Source organism: Strongylocentrotus purpuratus, unplaced genomic scaffold, assembly GCF_000002235.5.
Source record: "Strongylocentrotus purpuratus isolate Spur 01 unplaced genomic scaffold, Spur_5.0 spur5_scaffold_2, whole genome shotgun sequence".
Taxonomy (NCBI): Eukaryota; Metazoa; Echinodermata; class Echinoidea; order Camarodonta; family Strongylocentrotidae; genus Strongylocentrotus; species Strongylocentrotus purpuratus.
In genome coordinates this window covers 2,353,736-2,367,971 of record NW_022145605.1, presented here as the reverse complement: position 1 = coordinate 2,367,971, position 14,236 = coordinate 2,353,736, and the positions used below count along the sequence as shown (strand labels likewise).

Genomic DNA, 14,236 nt, shown 5'->3' with positions numbered 1-14,236 from the left:
TCTAACTTCTATCCAATCAGAAGGCCTCGTTTTTTCTTCTTCCAGGAAGTGCTAAATGTGGTTCTCAAATTACAAAAGATCCCTACTGTTGGAGGGGGTAAGAAAAAGCAATTTTACGTCATATTACTCCAGGAAGTGCCTGAAATACGTCTAATGTGGTTCTAAAATTGCAAATGCTTCCTACTCTTGGAGGGGAGGGGGGGGGGGGTGTCCCCTCCCAGATCCACCCCCGCTTGGTCGCTCCGCTCCCTCGCCGCTAAAGCCTCGCTCTGTCGCTTCATCGTTTCACATATATTTCCCCCTATATGCCATTTTGTGCCCCCCCCCCCGGGTAAGAAATTCCTGGAGATACCACTGATGCCCATACCCCTTGGGGCTCCGCTCCTTGACCCCCGCCAGGGCTTTGCCCCTAGACCCCCGGCTTTGAAAAATGTTCAGCGGGGCCTTCATGTAAGAGTGGGGTGGTGCGGATTTTTCGTCTGCCCCCCAAAAAAACGTTTTTGCCCATTACGCCACTGATGCCTACCCCCCCCCTCCGTTTATTATACATAGTCTTTCGTTAGTTCCTGGGACCCTTTTAAGCTAAATTTATTTCATTATAACCTCATTTTTTTTTATAGACATAATATGTCGTTTGTAAATAGAGTCTAGGTCCCCGACCTCTAATTAGAGCAATTAAATAAAATATAAAAAATGAGCATAAATGAAGAGATAATAAGTAAAAATTAGACTATAAAAAATGTATGACTTACTTTTGACAAAGTTTGGTTGATTGGTTTATCAATTTTCAGGGTCTTTTCAAAATGATGATTGCCTTATATCCAGATCAGATGAAGATGACAGTAATGATGTTGATTTACATGTATCCTGGAAGGCAGCACTCCGATCATTTTGTTCTTCTTTTTTTCAGCTGACTTTGGTTGCTTCCCACCCTCCCCCTTTTTTTGTAAGAAGACATGCGAAACTCGCATGCGAACAAAAGAAGATGAAAAACAAGAGTTATAAACGGCATGACAAAGAAACTACTTTCATCGATTTCTGTTTCTAAGAATTAACACAACAGTCAACAAAGAGGGCGTCGTAAGAAAAACTCGATTCGCAGCTCAAGAGACTGTACTCCTTTCTTATTGTAATAGGTGCTTGATAGCGAATGCTCTGTAATTATCATAACGTGATATCTGACACTCTTCGGGTCATCCTTCCGCCATATTCCGTTCTGTTGCTAAAGTCGAGCGAAAACCGGTAAGTTTAACCATTAATATTTCTCTCTTTACAAGTCTCTCGGAAAAAATGTTTTATATCTATGCGTAGATTATAATTTGTTAAATCTAAATTTCTGGTTAAGTTTAGTTTAATTTTCCAGAAAAGGTGTTTATTTTAAGCAATTTCCCTGTATTAGTCCGGACATTTCGCTTCATGTTTATTTACATTGCTGTAAACACAACTGTGTTGTGATGTTGAGAACGGAAGCGATTACTTCATTGAATCCGAACCAAAACATGCCCCACCCCTCTCACACCCCTTGGTATTCACCTTTCCTAAAAAGTCTTGCTTTCGTAATGATTTTAGCTAATGTTTTGTGTAATTAGGTAGGTTAAGAACTTCAGATTAGACTTTTATTCTGGTAGGCCTACAATACAAAGTGATTTGTCCTTTTCCATCCATCTCGCACTGACATATACAGTTGTACATTATCCGACTCGGTAGGACAGGCGTAGATCTAATTGGAATGGCATCATTTTGGACTCTCCTACTTAAGCTGGGAATCTCCCATATTTGAGATTTAGTTTACAAAAGGACAAAAGAAACAGCAAGACAGTTTTTCCCAGCCAAATGTTTGCGTCTCCCAGCCAAATTTTTGGCTTTTCTGAGGTCAGGAGCCCGTTTTTTTCATGATGAGTCTGCTTATCACCTTAAAAAAATTGAGCCAAAGTGGGCCTTTTACATCAAATATTGATAAAGGAAATTGGTATCCAAATGGGAGAATATTTCCCAATTTTGCTAGAAAAAAAATCAACTAATTATTTCAATGACAGGGACTGAGATTCGAATGCAAAGCAGTGCAGAGCTCAACACTTGATCTAGATCTAGATCTATAGTCCGGCAGCCAAATGCAGATTATTGGCCTAACCTTGTTTTAGGGTCTATAGTTTTTTTTTCAATGGATTTTGATTGCCTAGACCTTCTATTTCAAGAATCCGATTGCTGACACTCTGTCAGCCTTGAGCAATTTAAGATATATGACGTCATACAAAATGGCCGCCAAAGTACATGATTTTCCTTTAAAAATGAATAATAAATATATAATAAGGATTTTTTCTACAATTTTTGGCAGCCAAATGTCTGTATCTCTCTAGGACCATCACTAACAAAATGTTTTGTGATGTTGCATGGCCATAGATGACCAGCTTATTTGCATATTTTGAAATAGCGCCCTCTATAAACATATTAATTTAAATAAAATATATGTACCAGCCAAATGCCAATTTCTTAAATCTATGTCACGTTGAAATCATATTAAATGCTTTTTTGGGGCAACAATTGCAGTTGTGCTGCATAATCTTTCATCGTGTTTGGTGCAAATTTAGATAGGGTAGGTGTGGGGAATGGAAGACCCTAAAGCACATTTGCATAATTTACATAAACATGAACAATGTTACACATACAGACATTTTTGTATTCCCTTTAGTATTTTTTCTCTTTATTTTGTAACGAAATTGTGGTCATGATGTAACTGATTAATAAGATAACAATGATTAATGACGTCATCACCAAAGGTCTCTCATTACCTACATGTGTAGGTAATAAGGGACAGTTACAAATCAAGACATTTTAAATACAATTAGAATGAAAATGGGATTTATATAGTTAGTTCAAACATTTTTTGAAAGAGATATATATGGAGCCAATGAACTTACTGAAATTTTGAAACGATTTTAAAACAATGTGGCCCAAAATATTTCTGTAGTTTTTGTTTACAGTAATAAAGGTGTTCTCAATTATGTTAAAATACTTTCAGAATAATGTTCTGGCAATATGACTTTTACATTGATCAAACTCACAGCATAGAAACAACTTCTTAAAATTGAATGCATTCAAATTAGAATGGTGACACGTACGACCAAATATGTTTCATGATAGTGCCTTTCAACATGAAATGGACAACTGGGGAGAAGTAGGCCCCCATCTTGGACCTGGTGTCCCCAATTACCTACACACATTTCTGATCAGACACCATTCATAATGTGAATTGCAACACCCATTCACAACATACAATGGCCATAAGCTTTCTGTGATGGTTGGCACATTTCATAAACTTCCTTTTAAAACTAATTTTTAAGAGCCACCCCTAAATATCTGCATACACCACAACATTCAGTGAAAATTGTGTTTTTATATCAGAGCAAATTTTTACGATCAAAATTGCTAATATCTTGGTCAATTTTGCCAATTTTCTCGGAGAGAGAACGCATTGTAGTCTTCGAAATGAATTGGATATATGCAGAAGTGTTGTTTAAGGCCACATATGTCGCCATATCAATATTGGAGCCAACACGGACAGACAGTGATGGGTTCAAGCTTGGTGGTCTCCAATTCCCTACACCTACCCTACATATGTCAAGAAAAAAAATGGCTATGAAAGAATTCATTTTTCATCAAATCGGTGAGAAGTGGTTTTACGGCACACATTATTATTCAATTGATAGGCTTTATTTAGACCAGCATTGCTCCAACGTCAGTGAATGTGGATAAAGCAGTTGACATCTATACTAGACAGATGCATGAATTTCAAAAGATATTACCTGGTGGATTCTATGACACAATTTCCAAGAAAGTTCAAACCATGGCTGCCATGAAGAAGTCAATGTTGCGATACGAAAATCTATGAAAAGTTGATCTACTCCAGAGTAATAGGACTGCAGACAAGTTCAAGAGAGGTCAATATCAAGGACATTTTGTCATAAGAGCTTTCACCAGTCCCAACAGCACTTTTTGATGATTCTGGAAACGAGCACTCCCATGTCAAAGACGGACTTATAGAATTTGACAAAAGTTGAGATGTCAGCCAGGCATGAGACACTGGAACAACCTTGTACAGTCATTGATGGTTGTGCTCTGCTGTGGATGAAAATCTGATGATTTTTGCTTGGTATTTGACAGATCCGAGAGTATCTAGAGGTCATAACGGGTCGAGAGTCTTCCAACTGAGTCCCGCGTCACTGCTGCCCTCCAAGAAACTATCTCTTACTATTCGTCGTCGTCGTCGTTGTCATATAGATCATGGCTCACCATTGTGACCCGTTTGATGAGACCTTTTGATCGGCATCTGTCTCCTGCAATCCGGTAGAGTGTCTTTAGTATTTAGAGGGTGGCTAGTGATTTCCCGAAGGTCGTCAGTCCATCTGAGCTTGAGTCTTCCTTTGTTACGTGTTCCTTCAAAGGTACCTTGAATGATAATTTGTCAAGGTTGCCTCCTGATCTTCTGCTAACGTGACCAAACTATTGTAGCTTGTACCGTCAATCCTGGTAGCAAGTGGCGGTTGATCTCCGATGATGGACATTAATTGTGTCCATTGGTGTTGTAATCTCTTCATGATATCCCAAGTAGCTTCCTCCAACACCACAATTTAAAGGCAGATATTGCCGAGCTTCCACCCTGCTTGACAATCATTGACCCAAGAACATTATATAAACTTGTCCACTTGATCAACTTCTTCTCCATCAACCACCATGCTCTGTTGCATGTAATTAATTTCCACCAATCATGATCTAAGTCTTTTACCCATTGAGGTAGGGTCCAAATTATTCACTTGCATCCTTCACTCTTTTTTAAAGAGTTCTAGTAGTTCTTCTGATGTTCTTGTTATAAGTGTTGTCAGTGGCATACTGAGCAAAAACACTAAGAGGGGCAGAAAAACAATCTGCATCACCACCACTCATACATGTTACATGCAGGCCCCGCAGAACTTTTTTAAAATCGGGGTGGGGGGGTGAAGTATTTACGATCAGGAAGAGAGGAGCGCAAATTGGCGTGGTGTTCAAGGGGCACAGCCCCTGGAAGCTCAAGGGTTTCAGGCATTTATTAACTGTAAGATGAACATATTTTGATACCTCATTTCACCTCGGGTCCCTTTCTTTCTTTCTAGTTCTCTTCAACATACTTTATACAAAAAGTGAGGGGGCTCGAGTCCCCTGAGCCCCGCTGTTCTGCGGACCCTGACATGTAGGCTTTTAAATAAGCATATTTTTTGCTTGACTGTGAATTTAGGATTTGTCATTTTCCAACATACGCTTAACAAATAATAATTTACTAAAAAAGTGAGAAAAAACCCAGGAAAATCATGTCATTTCAGCAACATTTGTAAATCACTGGTATCGAATATATAGAAAAAACAGTTTGAATTTTGTTTGGGGGTTTAACTGTCCCCAACCCCCCCCCCCCCCCAACCCTTCCCCATCAATACGCCAGAGAGTGTTGTATTGTCGGCGTATCTTAGGTTGGTGATCGTTCGTCCACCAACAGAAACTTGACCATAAAATGCCTTTCTCATAATGAATACAGCATAGATGGTGATAGGATGCAGCCTTGACGGACAACTTGACCAATAGTGAACCTTTCGGTGTAGCCATTCTCTGTTCTTACTGTTGCTTCTAGGTATTGGTAGAGCGACTGGATGAGTTGAATTATATATGCTGGAAAGCCCATCCAGCTCATAATCTTCCATAGGCGTTTATGTTGTACGCAGTCAAAAGCTTTGGAAAGATCAATAAAGCTAGGGAGAGAAGTTGTTGAAACGTGTCTCTAGTGTTGCTAATTTCACTATCTTTTCATGACAACAAACTACAGTTGATCGACATCGTAATTATATGCGCGAGTCTGCAGGATGATTGGGTGCTCAGAAATAGGCAAAAGCACAAGCAGGCCTTTACCGTCAAGATGAGGTTCCTGTTGAAGTGATTCCAGGCAGTGATGTCGTGGCAAGGAAAGGTCTGTCCACAACATAATTATGATGAAGCAGGCAACATCGAAGTACAGCAAGCGATTTGAATTGATGCTAATGAGAAGATGTATGTTAGGGTCCTAGTGGATAACACAGACGTCTACGTACTACTTTTGCATCGATCATTATCTACATGACGGACTTATAAAACGCCAATGACCATGGAGACGCCCCTTCACAAATTGAACTGTTATTGATGTTCCTGCTAATGTAGACAAGTTAGGAGATATCATTCCATCGATGTTGGCAGGACATGCGTTGACGGGATGCGACACTCTTGGGGCATACTTTGGCATTGGATAGGGTACAATGCTGAAAGTGATGAAGCAGAAGATTCGACTCCCTTAGGACTCAGTTGGCAATGTTGATGCAGCATGGTCATATGTCATCACTCAACCTACTCAATGCTTTGCTTCATGTTATGGACAGTCAACAACCAACTGAATGTCAGAGGCTCGTATCAACGTGTGGCTATCAAGGGTCCGAAGACTAGGAGCTCCAAATACCCCCAAACCTTGCCTCACTACCTCAAACTACCTCAAGCGTTTGTAGAAAATGTTATTAAAAGAGAGCTCATTTGCAAACATGCGTGTGGAAGCACGCATTACAGTCACGACCTCACTTTGCAGAATTAAGTGTTAAATGACACCCTCTTCCGCATGGAATATTTTAGGGCTCCCAACACTTTAGAGGGCTTTTAAACAAATTTCAAGATTTTGAAGCAAACTTATAAACGGATATAGTCCTGTATCGTATCGGTAGTTCGTAATTTGTAGGTTAATTTAAAAGAATCTAGTACCTTAGAATACAAATCTAGTTTCTTAACGCTGTCACTGAAAATGGGCATTTATCACCATATGCCACCTCATATCTTTGGGACAGAGAGCATAAAATTCAACCATGTTTTCTTCGAGTATAAAATTACAAAATAAAAATAAATGTGCAGCACAATTTTTACTCACTGTATCCAGTGCATCTGACTCATGACATATGATAATCTCATGTTAGAAATTGGTATTTGACCATCATTTTGAACTATTCAAGTTAATGTGTTTATAGAGGGCGCCATTCCGAATTATGCAAATTTGCATATCATTTGTGATCATACAGCATCGCAATTTTTATTTAGTGATGATTCTAGAAAAAAATTAAGATATTTGACTGCCATTTAATGTAGTAAAATGCTGTTAAAACTTTTTATATCATTAATTTTGGTTAAAAAGGGGATTTTGGCGGCCATTTTGTATGACGTCACATATCTCAAATTGCTCAATACTGACAGAGTGTCAGCAATCGAATTCTTCAAATTGATGGTCTAAGGAACTATAATCCGAAGAAAAAAAAACTATAGACCCTAAAACAAGGTATATCGAGATGGCTGCCGGACTATAGTTCCATGTTGCTAGTTTAATAGATCTACCTGTCTGATGCCTGCATAGCTGGCAATTGGATGTGGGTAAGCTCTTTGCATACTGTATACTCCGAGTTCATAAAAACATGAACCGAACCAAATATAAAAAGATATCCCCCAATATCCCCCAGTTAAACCGTTAAAAATCTTAAGAATTTTTCTATTTATTGTACAAAAATATGACTTGCCGACCTAAAAAATGAAGAGTAAATCTCAAAATCTTTGAAATGGTGCAAATTTACAAACAATGGAAATTGCCTATCCAGTTACATGTATAGTGCTAGCCGGAATCGATATGATATCGGCAAAAAAAAAAAAGGCAAAATAGAAATGAAAGTGTGCCGGTGGTTGGCTGCAAACGCCATATTTATTATATTTCTATTTTGTCTTCGATGTCAACATGGATATTCTTTGAAAAACAAACAATCTTAAGATCCATTATATCCCACAAGGCCACATATCAGGAATCTTGCAACAAGAGTGGTCTACGAGTGGTCTACAAGTGGTCTATGTGAGGTCAGGTCACATGACATAATGATAGGTTGCTTATCTTGACGATTGCAGTGAAAGTAAAAACTATCACAGATATGATGGTATTTTTTCGCTGGTGCAGTGTATATGCTAGGAGCAATCGGTCATGGTTTTGTGAAATACACATACCTGTAGGCTATTATGATATGTACATGTAAATGTAAGGCAGTGCGTATCCTGCATGTATCAAGTAGAGGTGCCTCGATTCAGTATTCTTAAATAGGTCTATGTTATGGGATAAAGAGCAAATAATCACCTCCTTAACTCTGACAGGTTGACAAACTATTATTGCATTGGTGATCTACCCCGAGATCATCTCTGCGATGATAGTTTGTCCCATTGCCAGAGAAGTCTATAATCATTTAATGGGGGGGGGGGGGGGGGGGGGGTAAAGATTCATGTTGAATGATGGATTATTTTGTACAAGAACATGTATTTGCATTTTGCAGGATACATCTTTTAATTAGTAAAGATCATAAAATCCAAAGAAAATTATGTTAAATGCACATGTTAGCATAGGGCCTAGATATGTAATGTTTTCTGCATACAACCCTAGCATAAAGTACAGTATTTTTGACCACATTTTAACATGTAATGATATTATGTATGTGTATCAGCTGTTAAGCTACAGCGTGCATGTATTGTACTTTAAGTTCTTCAAAATGTCTTATACATGTATATAGCCTATTACCCATTCATATTTTTTCTAGCGTCTATTAAGTTATTCCTGCAACAAGGTTTTATCTATCCATCTTTTATGATCTGGAGAAGTAATAACAAAGGCTGTCAATTCAGGGAGAAAGGGCTTTTCTAAACTCAAGATTATTTGGATGAGCAAGGTGACCTAGAATAAGGTCTTTTATATCCTCAAGGATGACTAGTTTAAATGGCCCTTAAAAAGGCTTAAGACTGAATGACATATATGTACAAGTCATACATGTACATGTATACAGTATGTTGATGTACAGTGTAGTTCTATTTGCAAGCTCCATGTACTTTTTGCAAGAAAATGTAAAATTCTAGTACAATTCATACTCCATTACTCCAGCTGATATTGATCATAGACACAATCTTTGACTTTTCTCCTGTACAGTCTAGACTCTGCAGAATTTCCCTGTAAATACCGGTAGTGTAATACATGTTACTAAAGTGTACATGTACATCTAGCATACTGAACGTACAGTACATGTCTCTACATATACATGTACAGCTGTTTAATGTGTGTGCTGTGACTGATCTCCATGGAGACTTTCATGCAAGTCTTTTTGTATTAGATTCATTACACCATCAATAGTCTTGGTCTAAATTGTAAGAAGCTATTGTACATGTATGTGTATTTGTGCGTGATGTCTTATAATAAAACCAAAAGAAAACAAAAAAGGAATTAATAGATAATGAGGGAATTGAAAAGACTCGCATCAAATTATGCAACCCGTAACTTGCAGTTACATGTACAACGTCAACTTTATAGTCAGTGCTGTATGGAATTACTTGGGAAATCCCCTGCTAAATAGGGATTCTCCAAGTTGGCATGTATCATTCTAATGTCTCGTGAGAATGAGTGATGATGTAATGAGAATGCCCAAGTACTTTTACGCACCAGTTGTGTTGCAATATTTGAACTTGTGCCAATTTTAATATTCTGATTTGAAACATGATATGTACTGTATGTTTAGCATGCTCCATTGTGCATGATCTTGTATGCAAGTCATTGTCATCCATAAACAATGTTGTTTTTTGTAAAGAATGTTATATGATTTCCTGGAGTTAGCTGATAATATTTGATACAATTTATTTTGTTATCATTATCAATGAAAAATCAACATCTTTTTATCAATATCAATAAAAAAAAAAATTATTTCATGTTTTTTATTTATCATTTATTTTTTATTTCCATCAAACATAATTATTACCAACCATTTGTTTCATATCTTCCTAAAACACTTGATCTTCCTATTAAGACGTAAATTGCAAAATGAAATCTGCTAGGGGAGTTCCACACTTACCACAAGTACATAAAATAAACAACAAAAGCAATAAAAATGATACACAATGAACTTGTTTTGAAACCACCCCCCACCATTCTCACAAAAATAGATCAATTGTTCGGAAGTGGACGATTGTTATTGAGCAACAATTCTGTGTGTACCTGAACAGCGCATGTCAGGTTACATTTTGTTCACACACACATCAAAAGTGCTTGGGAATCCCAAGCTTTAAATAGACAATTGAAATACAATTATAGAAGTTCTTGAAAACACTAATCTTCACTCATATAGGGATTGTGACTCTCAGATTGAGGGTGCAATATAACCAAAACAGGTCATATAAATTTCTAAAGTGTCTGAATCATTGAGACGTTGTTGTGTGTACTACATGTACAATGATGTACTGTAGCTGTTTAGATGTGTTGTTCACTAAATTTCAAGTTGCTCTTGTACAGTACATGTAAGTATCAAATCTTTTATACATGCTACTAAAATATGAAGGCCTAGACATACAATGTACAGGTATGTACATGATGTAGCATTACGTGCCAAGGTTATATGGCTTCTTTTATTTCATAATGATTTAAATCAATGCACGGATATGTTTTGATGAATATAGTACATTCAGACTATGGTACCTTGCCTTCTGATTTTTGCCTAAACATTGCTGATGGTAAAGTCTTACCATGGACCTTCTAGTTTTGTTTTTCCTTTTCTTTTAAATAGGCTCTGTGAGAGAGTGTACAATGCACAGTACATGTACATTGTAGGTCTATCTCTTAACATAAAGATTTGGGCTAAAAATTAAAAATTCATGCCATCTACCAAAATATGTTCATGTTTTATATACCACAAATTTACAATACATGTTTACATGTAAAAGAAAAGGGCACTTTGTACATCATAATTTCATGTGTTAGTATTCCATGAAATGATGATAAGGAAGTAATTTGTGTTTTTGATGTGCACAGCTAGACTACGGAGAGGGTAATGTACATGTAGTCAGCTAGGGCAAGGTATGTACAATTTTGCTGGTACTTGCAGATGGTTATTGACATCATGTTAACATAATCTTTGTATGTACAACTGAATTATATACCCTATTTGTGCAAGAAATGTTACTTTTATTTTAATGTTTTATTTTTTTCCTTCAAAATGGACATACCTGAGTCAACATGTACAGTAGTACATGTATGCCTACTTCAGACTTACAGCATGACCTACATAATACATGTATATTGTGATATGTACATTGTAGACGGTAAACTTCACTTGACATGCAGTAACTGTGTTACCTGACACCGAGCCCAATCTCAAGTGTATATTGATACTACATGTACATGTACGTGTATGCATTTTGATTGATCATGTGTTACAAGCTGGTCACTCTGTGTCATGAATGATTACCACTGCCTTGAACTGATCCCATTTTGTCTGGTATTGAATGCATGCATGCTTGCACTGCAGTTAGTTCTAAATACCTGCAAGTTTCACAGATGTATATCCACAGAATTCTGAGAGCCATTGTGCGTACATTTACAATTACAATTGCATAATACAAACTACTTTCTTCAAACTTTTGCTTGTAAATACATTCAGGTGTATTTTATGAGTACCGATATGGTCTTTTGCGTTGTACCTGCTGCTCTGCTTGGACTTTGTGCATGTAGTTGCCATATCAACAAAAGCGACTGTATACTGTTTAATCATTTTCATCAATAGATTTACATGTACAGTAGGCAATCATCAATTGTACACTGTTAGATCATTTTCATCAATAGACTTCGGTGATCATCAATTGTTTGAAGTATTTTTTAACTATTATCAATGACTTGTTAATGTCATAAAGGCTATTCAAATGAAAGAATTCCTAGATCATCTTCACTGACTGAACTTATTAATTTATCTCTTTGTTATCATCCTGTGCAGGTATTGAGGCCTTCTTTAAACCAACTTTGTCTACCTCCTTGCTCGGCTAACGCCAGCCAAGGCAGGAGTAGCACCGCAATATCGAGTGGAAACAAGCCAGCGCTGAGGGAAGAGATCACTCTGCAAGCCTGAATGGGATGTCCGCTTCATTGCAAGCTGCATTTACACTTTCTGGAATATATCGTTTTGGAAACGTCTGATTATTTTGGAAGACGTGTCTGTGGGAGTGTTCTTTGTATTTGGGACTTTTTCACTGAGAAGACTCAGAAGAGTCCCTGTAGTTTTGCTAAGAGGGAGAGAGAGGAAGCAGAATTGATCAGATAAATCACAGTGCAAACACACCTTTTCTTGATAATCAAGAAGCTTGACTGAGGAGAGGAGGAATACATGTAGAACTGAATTGAAATTTGTTGTATTCACAAAACATTTCTTCATCAACTGCAAGGATAGCACATACTACAGAGTGAACTTGAAGCACATTGCCAGCTGTGAGATTGCAAAGTGATTGGTTCTGCTATAGGACTTATCTGTCCAATATCTTCATCCGAGTTCAAAAGTTTCTACAAGGAGGAATATTTTTCATCTTGAGACTAGGTTCTCAGAACTTTCAACTTTAAATAGTAGTAGAGAAGTTTTGCTTACATCACTGACACTGAAATGGTGAGTATTCATGAGATTTCATACCTCAGCTGTTTACACTGTTTTTAGGAAATTTCTTATAGCTTTTTAAATATTTTTTATACTAAATGTTTATGGCAAAATGAAAGTAAATGGGTGACTTTCTATTCTCATGCTAAAATATGTTTTTTTTGTATTTTTAGTGTTATTGTTCCAAAATGAAATTCAATAATCCAAAAGTGAAATGAAAGAGAAAGTTGCTCATGTGTGAAATCCAAGATAGTAATATTCAATGTACAGCTGTAGTACTGTGTGTACACCACATTCTAACTTCCTGCATCCAGGGATGTGTCCTTTACCAGAGCCTTGTTTATTTCCATCCTGAAGGCCAAAACAAGTTTCAATTTTACAGTTATAAACAGCATCGGTAGCCTTGTATGAAGGAAGTCTGATCAGGAAATACCTAGCTATTTTATCTCATTTAGCAGAAATGACTTATTGACCTATTAATGATGACCTGAACTCATTCTTCAGTCTACCAATGGGAGCACGTTATTTTATAGGCAGGAATACCAAAGTGTATCCCTGGGAAGTTTGTTACCCCTGAAAGGCCGTGATGCTTTGATGTGGTTCCGCTTTGCTCGCTTTGGTTTCCTCCTATTTATTTTTTTAATGAAGAGTACATTACATTTTTTTTTACAGTGGGGAGATAAAAGAGAATTTGCAAGTCACTGTACATTTCACATGCCTGGGAACTGACTCCTGGGAGTTGATTCATGCAGCTCAAAACATGAAATTCTTTCGTTTTAAACTTGTTTTTGAACATTTACAACAGTACATGTACAGTACATGTACCAAGGCTCCATACTGAAATTGGGCATATTGTTTCTTATTTTACTTGTTGTTGACTTGAATAGTCTTTTTGAGCTACAATTTCAGTTTAAATTTAATTTTTTTGAACATAGGGCATACATTTGTATGCATAATGTTCAATTCTACAACTATTTTCATAGTGCACAATTAGACATAGATGATTCAGGCACACATACAGTAACCGTGCCATTTAAAAAAGAATGCATCTGTATACATGTAGCTACAGGTAATATGTATTTCTGCCTTTTTCTGGTATGTTTTCTAATAAATAGTTAGGCTTCCACGCCTAGAACTGAGATTCCCCCAAACATATATTTTGATATACGGTACATGTAGCGCTTAGAGACATCATACATGTAGATGTATCAAGTGCTATATAAAAGCAGAATTATATGCTGACATTTTTATATGTATAGATTATGTCCTGAGCTATTGTAGGTATAATTTTCAAACACAAAATTGGGTCTCAATTTATATTGTATACTCTTGTTTATATTGTAGGCTGAGCCATTAGAGGAACTGGACAGCTTGGTGCATGTGAACCCCAGTGAAGCGTTCCCTAAGCGCCCCCTCCACAAGGATAACCCTTCCTTGGAATGCCCCTTCCCAGAGCTGTGTGGAGAGGGGGTAGAGTTCATAGGAGAAGCATCGGACGGTGCTGTCATTGTGCTCTCAAACTACAGGCTTCACATCTGCTATGCTAAATCATTCGTCAATGTAAGTATTTATAATTGTCTGTGGAAAGGGAAGGGTGCTTCAATGAGTATAATAGAGTGAGTGCTGTTGTGACTGAAGTGAAACCTTGTTAGAGTCAGAAATGTGTCTTTAAAGTTACTGTTTTTTCAATTATCTATTTTTGCAATTAGAAACAACAATACATCATT

The 14,236-nt window shown here is 37.2% G+C and overlaps 1 protein-coding gene across 1 annotated transcript in view; it reads left to right on the top strand.

Annotated features, from left to right (window-relative positions):
- Window positions 1–1,123: 1,123 nt before the first annotated feature.
- LOC585727 (myotubularin-related protein 4) overlaps window positions 1,124–14,236 on the top strand; it is a 42,224-nt gene continuing 29,111 nt past the window's right edge. Inside the window, exons 1-3 of the mRNA XM_785543.5 lie at window positions 1,124–1,242; window positions 11,862–12,521; window positions 13,854–14,069. Of these exons, the coding sequence (XP_790636.4) occupies window positions 12,519–12,521; window positions 13,854–14,069 (219 nt within the window). The 5' untranslated portion in view covers window positions 1,124–1,242; window positions 11,862–12,518. The remainder of the gene's footprint in view (window positions 1,243–11,861; window positions 12,522–13,853; window positions 14,070–14,236) is intronic.